Source organism: Panthera onca, chromosome B3 (assembly GCF_046562875.1).
Source record: "Panthera onca isolate mPanOnc1 chromosome B3, mPanOnc1 haplotype 2, whole genome shotgun sequence".
Lineage (NCBI taxonomy): Eukaryota > Metazoa > Chordata > Mammalia > Carnivora > Felidae > Panthera > Panthera onca.
In genome coordinates this window covers 104075392-104087509 of record NC_138344.1, presented here as the reverse complement: position 1 = coordinate 104087509, position 12118 = coordinate 104075392, and the positions used below count along the sequence as shown (strand labels likewise).

Here is a 12118-nt window from a genome sequence, read left to right as displayed (position 1 = left end):
GGAAATAAAAACAGTCAAAAGCCAGATGCTTCTCTGGCTTTTATCTCTAGCTATTTATCTATGAATTCTTTGAAAGATGACAGAAACGTAGCTTTCCTGCAGGGTCGCGTGTGGTATATACCACGGTGAGAGTATCAAATGTTTACTCGAAAGCCCTCTTTGGGCTTTAGGAACACACTCAAACAGCCCCATGGTCCCCCTCTGATCAGCCCTGAAAGTTGATGGGAGGCTCTCACAGGGGGCTGAGCCTGCAGAGGAAGGTAGCTGGCTCAGGAAGAAATGTCCCTGAAGAGGTAGGCTGGGAAAATGGACTAAATAAATTCTCTTCCGCAGGGTACTCCCCTCCCCGCCCCCCACCCAAGGTGGGCACACCATGATGTGAGGGGACTGAGAGGTTTCCAAAGTTGAAACTGAGGCACTGGCAGTTTTATGGTCATTATGGTTACTAACATTCTCACCCAAAGCAGATTCAGGTCGTGGCAGTGGCGCGTTTTCTGTCTTACTCAGAACAAGTCTGGTTGGCTAGAGGGCTGGAACTGGAATAGATTGTGAGGAGAGCCACGTTTTTCTGAAGCCAAACAGGTGCCGCCATGAAATGGTGTGTTTTCAGCAGAAGCGTCCCTCATATGGATGCTAATGGGCTCAAAGGCATTTTTGTGGCTGTCACCATGTGGATGTGCACACACGCGCATTTCCGACACAGTATTTAAGGCACTGGCTTTCTGCAGGCACGTTTCCAGTGTCCTGAGCCCGAGAAGAGTCATTTTATGTCTTTTATTCAAAAGAATAGACTGTTCATCCTTCCTTGATAACTGGTGAATTCTGAAGATGTCTGAGACTCAGATCTGTGCTGAGGCTATTTGTTCTCTGGAAATTTGAATAGTAGTTATTCTGCAATTAACGAGTGGTGCCAAGGAGAGCCACTGTGGGAGCATCCGAATGACCACTCCACTGAGCCTTCCATCCAGCATTTTCCTGCATTTCCTAGATTAGCTGAGCTCTCGTCCTTTACTTCCAACTCTGTAGATAAGAAGCACATTGAACATTTCTTAAAACGCAGCCACGGGAAATGTTCTATTAGCTGTGAGATTTAAGTTAAAAAAATGTGGAAAATAATTTAGCTTATCTTCTCCCCCCCCCCACAGCAAACCTATATAACCTATCAATTATTGTTCATACCATAGAAAAGAATTTTTCTAACATCTCAAATATTCAGATTTTCATGCTTGTAGAACGTAACTAACCACACTGTCCAGCCCTGCGACATGAAAAATGCTTCTCTCCATGAAAGCAATTGAAAGAAACACTGGTGTAATTGATAATGTCAATTTAAGTGGTCTGGCTAATATTTCCACAAGCACTTGAATATAAAATGTAATGGAGACCTTTAAGAGGCTCATCATAGTTATAATTTTGAATTGCTATAAAATTTATCATCTTTCTCCATACCCAATTTCTATCTTGGGAATACTTATAGTAGACATACTAAGCATATATATTTTTACTAAAGGCTGACTCAGAAAAGGAAGTGCTTCTAACTGAAGTCTTATCTGGGGGGTAATAGTGTTAAATGTTCATCACTTTCCAGACAATGTTTTTATGTTTTATTTTATTTTGTATAGGCTGTTTGTTTTCATAATTCCCTAAACTCAGAATTATATATTATGCACAGTTGCCTAAACCCAAATATTATGGATTATACAATAATTTTGATAATTTTAAATATGAAACAGTACATCATGTTAAAGTTCATTACAATTAACACTGTATTCTATTAATCCCATCTTGATGTGAACAAGAAAACACAACTTATGCTTGGCCGAAAGAAAACAAATACCGATTCAAATTTATTGTCCTGCAAATTCAGTCTTATGAGGGAAATCTACTTGTGCACCTGAAGACTTCGACCCATGAATATTATTTAAACACACAAACAAAAACAAAATGCCAGTGTCTAACATGACTTTTCATTTGTCTGAAATCAGACTGCCCAAAGGATTGTTGCAAGTCCTTGGCTGAACTATAAATCCCCAAATCAAAGAAAATGATAACCCTCACACAATTTCTAAGTCTAGATAACCCCTACACCATGTTTATTTATGAGTCTATTACTTCTTGTTTGGAAAATTTCCTTGACATCTCATGGTGTGTGTATTAGATTCTATTCCCTATAGTTTGAGGCATGGTCTAACTAGAACACATGCCTGGGAGCTTTAGAGAATACGATATTCACTCAGCAAGAGAAACGCCTCCCATCAAGCAGCCTCCCGGAAAAACGCTTTATGAAGACGGTTTTTCACTGCTGACATGTCAGCGTCTGTTCTCAAGTACTCCTGCTGTTTTTCATAAAAGATGCTTTAGTACGAAGCTAGGTCTGAAACCAACAGTGCACTTGCTTTTCGTGGTCATTAACAAAAGAATTGCTTTAGCAGCATCTAAACGATAACGTGTCATCGCCACCATACTCTGTGCTGGCCTGGAGCAAGTCTATGGTTACATGTTGAAGATCTACATTTTGTTGCAATAAATAATTCACTGATATTCAGAAGGGCCAAAAAACCCCACATACGTGGAAAAGCTATCTACGGAGGAATTGATTTACTTGGGAATACTCAGAACTGAAACCTAACAAAATTAACTGCCATGTAACCTATAAATTTCTCGCAAAGTTGCATCTTGATTTAAAAGTGAGTGAGACTATTTCACAAGGAAATGACGTATTGTTTCCTATTCCAGGGCCTGTTATTTTCCTGTTTACTATAGCTTTGAAATGTTTTCCAGCAGAATCAGTTCAAGATCATTTAAGAAACAGATGTAAATCAGCATTTCACTAAGGGAGTGGACTCCTGTTTTGAATATTTCAAGCATCCTATCGAAATATAGTACCATTATGATTTCAATCAAATTTGTGCGGTTAATGATCTAGAGTAATGAGATGAAATTATCTTTTTTGTGGTTTAATTCGCACGTAAAAAGAAGGAAGAACTAGTCTCCCTTTGACATTCCAAGTACCAGTGAAAACTCTGCCCATTCCTTGTAAATCACTATAAGAGGTAATTTGCTTTCCTTTCCCCCCGGCTCCCCGCCCCGTGGCTTAAATTTTGCCTCTTAGCTGCATCAATGTTAGGTCTCCCTAATCAAGTCCTGGTTATGTGTCAATCTTCAAAACCATGCATTGATCCAAGGAGCTGATTAAAATGTATGCTGAATTGTTTTGAAGAAAAAGCATACAGTATAGACGAAAATGCTCTGGAGTGATTTCCTGTGAAATTCATTTCGCCAACACTGATATTAATCTCTGGGAAGTTGAGCGAAAAAATTACACTAAAATTACTAACCCTTAATTAGAATGGGAGCAGCTTTTATATTCTCTGCCTGGATGTCTCAGGAGCATACTGATTTCTTGTTAATACTGACCCTTCTCGCATTGAAACAGCGACGTACAAGAGGTAATTGGGTTTGAGGAAGCATTTAGCAACTCTCATGAAGTCTTCAATGGCTTGCTCTGAGATATGGAGGCATCAATTTTTTTTTAATTCCTTTGCATTCTATTTGACAGATAGTTGCCGCAATAATGGCCATTACCGGCATCGTCATGATGGCGTATGCAGATAATTTCCACACTGATTCGATCATAGGAGTGGCCTTTGCAGTGGGTTCAGCCTCTACGTCTGCATTATACAAGGTATGTCGTGCACTTTTTTGTGTAGGCATAGCTTAGACTTAAGTCATAAAAGAAGGCAGGACAAAGAAAATCTTGGCTAGAGGCGGAGAAAATGTGGCTTAAATAAGTACCATTTACTGAGTACTTGCCAGAAACTTTCACTTGTGTTAACTCACCCTTATGAGGCACAGGTACTTATCCCCACTTTCCAGATGAGGAAACTGAGGTTTAAAAGATTAAATAACTTGATTTCAGGAGTACTCCTGAAATCATTGTTGCACTATATGCTGACTAATTTGGATGTAAGTTTAAAAAAATAAAAAATAAAAATAAATAAATAAATAAATAAATAATAATAAAAAAAAGATTAAATAACTTGCCCAAGGCCACACAGATGGGAAGTGATAGCAAGATTTAAATTCCCACTGGCCACCTCCAAAGCCCATGCTCCCTGCCTCTGCCCCTCAGGAATCAACTGATGGCAGCAGGGGCTGAGAAAGACCATTCTGCTCTTAAATTTCTTTACTTTAACTACCACTGTCCTTATTTTAACTCCGATGGGGTGTTAAAAAGAACAAACAAGCTGTCACTTGAGAGTCGACTGCCACGTATTAACCCCAAGCCACAGGAACTCCGGTTATTAGCGAAATGAAGGACGTCCTTTCCTCTCTGATGGATACTCCTGGTCTGCTCTATGTACTTACCACTCGTTCTCCACTGGAGCCGCCTGCCATCCGTGGAAAATCTATTCAGTCATTGCCCCTGACTTCAGAAGCAAGGACTGAGAGAGCAGATCTAAAAGGTTATCCCCAAAGCTCCCCTTGTCAGAGCCTGCTTTCGGGATGTAGCTAAAGCACTGTTCCACTTTCACCTCTCTTGGTGTTTCAATGAGAAGATTCTCTGTGAAAAGCAGAAAACGCCCTTTGCATCCCTCCTGGATGCCTGTTCTGATTATTCACCAACACCTCGGCTCTGAAGGCACGGAGTCTATTTCCATATTGACATTTCCTGGCCCACTGATTCTGTGACAAGCTTGACAAGTTTTCACTCAATTGCCATTGGCGTCTAACTTGCCCCCAACTGAGACCCCACTGAGGTGTCTGATGTGACCAGAGAACAGCACGTGGCCAAGTCCTCTTAAGTCTCTCATGAGCAAAAATAATAAGTCCAGTTGACATTAAAAGCATGCCTGGAATTGCGGTGTCACTGGGATGGCTATCTCATAGAGACAATTCTCCTGACCATGCTACAGGGGTGTTTGTTCGGGGAGCGGTAATATTTGCTGACATGCATAAAACCATATGGGCACCATCGGAAAGATCTGCTGCATTCGACATTGTTTGAGGATTCATATAGGAAGCAGAAGGGTTATAAAGTCAAGAAGTATGGACTAGAGGCCCGGCCCCTCCTCAGCCCAACGTAACTTGATGGTAGCCATTGACATCTCCTTGCTATCTTCTTCCCCTGTACCCAGATTTATATCCAGAAAAAAAAAAATAGTTTTGATCTGGAGAATAAACACAGTATTTGTGCCCGTGTTTTAAGCTCAGAGAGGAAAGTGCTTATAAATCCAAGGCACCATTATTATTCTCTCAACAACATAATGACAGGCTCTCTCTGTCTAATTTAGTTTTCAGTATCTGTCGAAATAAGGGTAAAATGCATCCCATGCCTGAAGGGAAGAATTGATGGCATCTCAATCCTAGCTTCTCCTGGGCTCGTGGGCACTCTTACTTACCATTCACCCTATACCCGTAACTGAGGGTGGTGCTAACAGAGTACAGGACTTGCAGCAGTTTCCAACAGCACGAGGAGTTCATTTTGTGGCATTTGCTGTTTCATGTGAAGACTGCAGGGCATTTGAATCACTTATTCACAGTCCATTTTGTGCCATGGAGGTGGTAGGGTAAGGAGAAATAGAGGGTAAACTCTGGGCTGGTTAGCTCACTGTGTAGAAGTCGCCTTTCTGCTCTGGCAAAGTCTCTAACTGTGTGGCTAAGGGGTTTCTCTCCCAATCCAGGTTTTGTTTAAGATGTTTCTCGGAAGTGCCAACTTTGGTGAAGCGGCACACTTTGTCTCCACGTTGGGTTTCTTCAATTTAATCTTCATCTCTTTCACCCCGGTCGTCCTGTATTTCACCAAGGTGGAACACTGGTCCTCATTTGCAGCTCTGCCGTGGGGCTATCTCTGTGGGATGGCCGGGCTGTGGCTGGGTAAGTGGCTCCAGGTTTTGCCTTCCATTCCCTATGTCACTTGACCTTTCCTTGGATAGATGAATGATCATAGTAGGGCTATTCCCTTGGGAACCTTTGTCCTCTATTTTCCAAACGTATCTAAGGTTGGTTAATGGTTGGAAGGTCCTCTGCAGGCTATTGCTTGATTAGATCAGAGCTGTTCAACCAGTATACCTCCCATGGGTTAAGACGTGAGCTGGAGGCCCAGGGCACTCTGATCACCACTGGTCTTAAAGCAGACTTGTCCATCCTTCATGATATATTGTATGATGTTACCGTGTCCCAGGTGGATCACGGTGCATCAGGCAGAGGGAGAGAACAGATGGTGCATTCAAGGAACTCAGAATGGATCAAAATGGCTGACGCACCAAGTACAGGAGGAATGGGGAGGAAGGAAGAAGATGACATCTGGAAGGAAGCAGGTCATGAAGGGCCTGGAAAGCTGTTGAGGGGAGTGGATTTAAAATCCACTTAATGGTCTTTAAGCAGAGGTGACAGGCGCACATCTACATTTTAGTCACACACAGGCTGGCTGGGTGTGGACAATGAATTTGAGATCGGAAGCCCTCAGCAGGCAAGAGGAGAAGGCAGAATTAGACTTGGTCTCCCTGATAAGGAGGCTGTGCCTAGTCAATGGCCAATTGACTTGAACTTTTTAATGTTCTCTCTCAAAACTCCCTAAACTCAAGGTAGTCTGCTTCACCTGAGCAACCAGGGGGCTCCCACTTTCTAGCTGTGTTGCTTCTGTCACTCGACTTAAGAGGAACCTGAAAAATAACAAGCCTGCTCTTCCCACCCCAAGCAGTCGAACAACAGCAACTGCTAAATGACTCAGTGTCCCCTTACTCAGAACCAAATCGCTTTCATCCTGCTCCTCTCTCCTCACCCTTCCTAAGGACAGCCCCCTCCATCTAGTCCCCACTGACCCACCGCACTTGACCTGCAGGACATCTGCCAACCCTCAGCTGACCTTCTTTGTCAAGGTGACATAATCTGAAGCAGCACTATAACTCCCGGGAGACAAACATGACCTGGTTTTCATTCCCACATAGACACTGGGTCTACTTTGGCTCAGGCCCCTAAGGGGAGGTCTTAGATAAGACAACGATCAGTCATGTTGGTCCTTTGAATTTTACTTCTGAAGTCCAAAAATGTAGAGTTACGACCTTCCATAACCTCTGCTAAATTAAGTAGAAATCAATAGCAGTGTTCACATAAGACCCAAGCATCCTAATTAAAAGTGCCGAGATAATTTCCCGGCCCAAAACAATCTAGCTGGGAACAGTCATAATCTAAATTTCACTGACTCTTGGCCCCAGCTGTGTACACATATCTCCAGCTTGCTGCCAAGTTGCCCTTCACCAACACATATCCCTTGGCATGTGTAACACATGCTTCTACACAAGCCCGGCTCAGGCTGGGTATCACCCAGGCCGGCAGGATACCAGGTCTCCACCAAGCAGCATGGTCTCCAGACTCCACGGGGTAGAGCATCACCCGGAACTAGAGCTGCTCCACCCAGCCCTTCCCCAGTGCCCTGCAGTCCTCCCTGTGCCAAAGCTGCTCTGTGACAAAATGAGGCGATAGCCTCTCTCCTGTGTTACACACCCCAGGTGTTTTACAAACTTCACTGATTCTGTTCTTCTTCTTTAAAAAAAAAAAAAAAAAAAAAAAAAAAAAAGTTCACTTATTTTGAGAGAGAGACAGCATGAGCAGGGTTGGGGCAGAAAGACAGGGAGAGAGAGAGAGAGAGAGAGAGAGATGGGGAGGGGGAGAGAATGAATGAATCCCAAGCAGGCTCCGCACTGTCAGCGCACAGCCAGATGCAGGGCTTGAACTCATGAACTGTGAGATCATGACCTGCGCCGAAATCAAGATGCTTAACTGATTGAGCCACCCGGCTCCTGTTCTTAAGTTTTTGTTTCGATCCCTCTCTTCTCCATAGTAACCAGATACGACCTGGTTGGAGCTGGGCTAGACGAACAGCAGGTGGTCCTCTGACCCGTCCACATTGCCCGTAACTACAGCTTTTATTCGCCTAGGCTCACTGTGCCTCCTTCCTTCTCACAGTTGGACCTATCTGCCAGGGAGTGCCTTCACCCAAATTTACCTGATACATCCGAGTCCCACTTAAACTTGGGCTGGGCCCCGTGCTACAGATAACATACTGACTTATATATTCTTGTCCTTAGGGTGGCAGAAAAGTAAGTGTGCTACCTAAAGAACAAATTAGAAACAGACCACGCATTTTGGTGAAGCCACCTCCTTCTTGCTGAGTAAGCAGGACTCAGTTCTCACCCAAATACCAATACTTTCAATCTACTGAAATATCCAGTTCCGCCAAAAAAATTGCAGTTCAGGAGTTCAGCAGCGTCTGTGTAGAATTTAACTAATTCCTGACCTGCTAGAATGCGCTATATTTTATTCCCTGAGTCTGAGGAGAGAGTGGAGGTACGGGAATAGTCATTCCCATTGTGGCTATGCCGGGAAGGAGGAGCAGTTATTAACGTAGGAAGGTCCTCCGCCTTGACTGCCACTACTCTTGTATGGTAACTATGAAGGAGTCCAACTTTTATGAAAGTCAAACCCACTGTCTCTAACTACCAAGTGACTCCAGAGAACCAAGTTAGTGGGTTTAATTAAAGCAGGCATTATAGATAGCAATGGAAGAGTAAACGCTGTCCTGACTGGAGTGGCTCTAGAACCATCTTTGGTTCTATAGAGATACGGGCAACATGGTTGTGTCAGTTACATAGAGATCTCTCTGAACTGAGGGCAAATTTGTAGTTGTTAACACTCACCTCTCTCAACCCTAAAACAAACACCGGATTGAAATCTATGAAAACAGTTCTATGTGGCTTATCATTGTTTTTCTTTTGAAAACATAGAGTTTTGATCATTTTTGTGGGAGGTAGAGGATTATTTTAACCGATTTTATATTTTACTAAAAGGACCCAAAGATATTAATTAAATGTATCTAGTTATACCTTCCTTTGGTTCTGCAGACCTGCCCCTGGGTAGTCTGTGCACAAATTGGGATGCGGAAAAAGTCCCTGAGGTTCTGTGCATTACACAGAATACACTTTTGTTTGCCTGCATGATGCCCACCGCAAGAGAGAGGGAACAAAACAGCATAGGCCATCCTTGGATAGATCTTCCTTTAGGTAGTAACACTAGAGCCTGTTAGTTATCCAGGAATATGGCAGAATATAGCAAAGCATTAAAGGGAGAAAGCCCAAACTTCAATCAGTAGTCTGTCTGCTTTCAACCTCTGGCTGGCCCCAACCTACCTTTATAGTGCTAATAAGCGGTGGAGTGAATTGGTTATTTCACTGCTTTGCAATTGCTTCATACACCCTTTGCCAGCCAAGTGGCAAGAGATCAGGCAGCCAAGGTGGCAGAGGAGAAAAAAGAATAGGACTACTTCAGTCGAGAAACCCATACATCTCCCAAATTAGAGAATTAATTGACCAAAAGTGAGGACAAGTTTAGAAGGCACGTTTAGCAAAAACATCGGTTCTATTATGTTAAGAAGGAAAGAGCCCAGCGTGTCAATTTCCTTTCATCCTCTGTATCCTCCATTATTTTACAGCCTTCAACATCCTGGTGAATGTCGGCGTGGTGCTGACATACCCAATCCTGATCTCCATTGGGACAGTGCTCAGCGTTCCCGGAAATGCAGGTACTGGTGTGATTTGACATGTGCAAATAAGTCTCTGCACATGTTCCTTTTACACCCCGAGTTGTTTCTTCGAGCAATTGTGAATTATGTCCTTTGCCTGAGAAGATGTTTTTAAATATCATGAAGGTGGCAGACAACAGAATAACTATGCAGCAGATTTAAAATTTGCAGCTATAAACACTGTTTTCTCTTGGTCGTGCTTTTAGAATTAAACACCAAATGTATCATTTGGGTTTCATGTAATCTCCCTGACAACCTAATTTTGTGGTATTTTTAGAGGAAGTCCTATGGAAACAAAAGGCATCCCAGCATAGGACTCTCAAGTAAACGTCACTAATGAAAGTGTAGGAAATGTACAGGGTGTTGGCTCCCCATCAGACTATCCATGGGGAGCTGCAGAAGCTTCTCCTGGGGGCAGAGCAGATGGCCCTCTGGAACAGATACATGAAAAGGCAATTTGACTCACTTCAGGGATGAGAAGAGAAGCTGTTTTTCCAGAGTAATCTTTTAGTGAAAGCTGTCAGTGGAACAAGTAATGAAAGTGAGTGATTTGGAAGACCGTACAGTCCTTCCAACTGTAAAATTCTATTTTTCCAAGTCTCGGGGACCCAGCTTTCTTTGCCCCCAGGACAATCAGCAAGTGTTCACTGAGCACTTACTATGCACAAGACTGTAAAAGAAACAACAACAAAACACCCTGGACATTCCCAAAGGAACTTTCACTGAATTTGGAAAGTAAGACCGACATATATGAAATAACTTACAACTCCATGTACCATTTGTTAGTAAATGCCAAATTGTGTGAGACAGACTGTTGGGACTATAAGATATTCAGAGGAAAGAAATATCAGAAAGGAGTGGAGTTATCATGGAAGATCATTCATTCATCCAGGGATTCATTCATTCAATAAAGCATCGCTGAGCACTTAGGATGTTCCAGGAACTGTGCCTAACGCTGGTGATAGATCCTGAATAAGACACAGTGTCCGCTTTCAAGACCATGTGGTGGAGAGAGGGAGACAAAAGGAATTGAGTAGATATGATGTAGAGACAGAATTGCTTTGATAGAGGAATGTATGTAATGCATGCTCTGAGAGCACCCAGGAAGGGCATCCAGCCAGCTTCCTGCAAGAAGCCAAAAGGGAGAGCTAATGGAGAGATTAGCTGGATGGTGTGGATGTGAGAAGGAAAGGGCATTGCTTGTACAAAGCACAACATGTATGACCGACAATTCCGCTACTAGCTACATGTGCCGAAAAACTGAAAACAGGGACTCAAAAATATGCTTGTAAATGAATAGTCATTGCAGCATACTCGCAATGGCCAAAAGGTGAAAGCACCCAAATGTCCATCAACAGATGAATTGATAAGCAAGTTGTGATACAATGGGGCATCATTCAACCATAAAAGGGCACGAAGTATGGATACATGCTACCACATGGTTGAACCTCAAAAACTTCACGTTAAGTGAAAGAAACCACACACAAAAAGCCACATATGGTATGATGCCATTTATACAAAATCCCTAAAATGGGGAAATCCATGGAAACAAACAGCATATTCCCAAACAGCAGATTCCCATTCCCAAAACAAATGGGTAACGGATTTTAATTTCTTTTTTTACGTTTATTTACTTTTGATAGAGACAGAGCACAAGCGGGGGAGGGGTAGAGAGAGAGGGAGGCACTGAATCGGAAGCAGGCCCCAGGCTCAGAGCTGTCAGCACAGAGCCCGAGGCAAGGCTCGAATCCACAAACTGAGAGATCATGACCTGAGCCGAAGTCGAACGCTTAACCCACTGAGCCACCCAGGCGCCCCTTAACGGGTTTTACTTTGAAGTGATGGAGATGTTTTGGAACCAGATGAAGGTGGTGGTTGTACAACATTGTGAATGTACAAAATACCACTAAATTCATTTTAAAATAGTTAATTTTAGGGGCGCCTGGGTGGCTCAGTCGGTTAAGCGTCGACTTCGGCTCAGGTCATGATCTCGCGGTTCGTGGGTTCGAGCCCCACGCTGGGCTCTGTGCTGACAGCTCGAAGCCTGGAGCCTGCTTCTGATTCTGTGTCCCCCTCTCTTTCCACCCCACCCCTGCTTGTGCTCTCTTTCAAAAATGAATAAAAATAAAATAAAATAAAATAAAATAAAATAAAATAAAATAAAATAAAACAAAACAGTTTATTTTAGGGGTGCTTGGGTGGCTCAGTCAGTTGAGCATCTGACTCTTGATCTCAGCTCAGGTCATGATCTCATGCTTTGTGAGATCAAGCCCCACATCAGGTTCTGTGCTGACAGGGTGGAGCCTGCTTGGGATTCTGCCTCTCCTTCTTTGATCCCCCTCCACCTCAAAGGTGCTCACGCACATGCACGCTCTCTCTCCCTCTCTTTCTCTTCTCAAAGTAAATAAGCTTTAAAAAAACAGTTAATTTTAATTGATAGGAATTCCACCTCAATTTTTAAGAAGGACAGCATGTGTAAAGACATAGATATTAAAAAGCTTTGCTCATTTGAAAAAATCTTCAGCGGCCAATGAAACT

The 12118-nt window shown here is 43.0% G+C and overlaps 1 protein-coding gene across 2 annotated transcripts in view; it reads left to right on the top strand.

Annotated features, from left to right (window-relative positions):
* Window positions 1–12118, top strand: part of SLC35F4 (solute carrier family 35 member F4) — a 241316-nt gene that overhangs the window by 228275 nt on the left and 923 nt on the right. Inside the window, exons 5-7 of one of the 2 annotated variants that reach the window (XM_078448214.1) lie at window positions 3560–3685; window positions 5808–5877; window positions 9491–9580. In XM_078448214.1, coding sequence (XP_078304340.1) covers window positions 3560–3685; window positions 5808–5877; window positions 9491–9580 — 286 coding nt within the window. Of the gene's footprint in view, window positions 1–3559; window positions 3686–5684; window positions 5878–9490; window positions 9581–12118 lie in introns of both variants that reach the window. The other variant, XM_060619921.3, reaches the window with a different exon arrangement.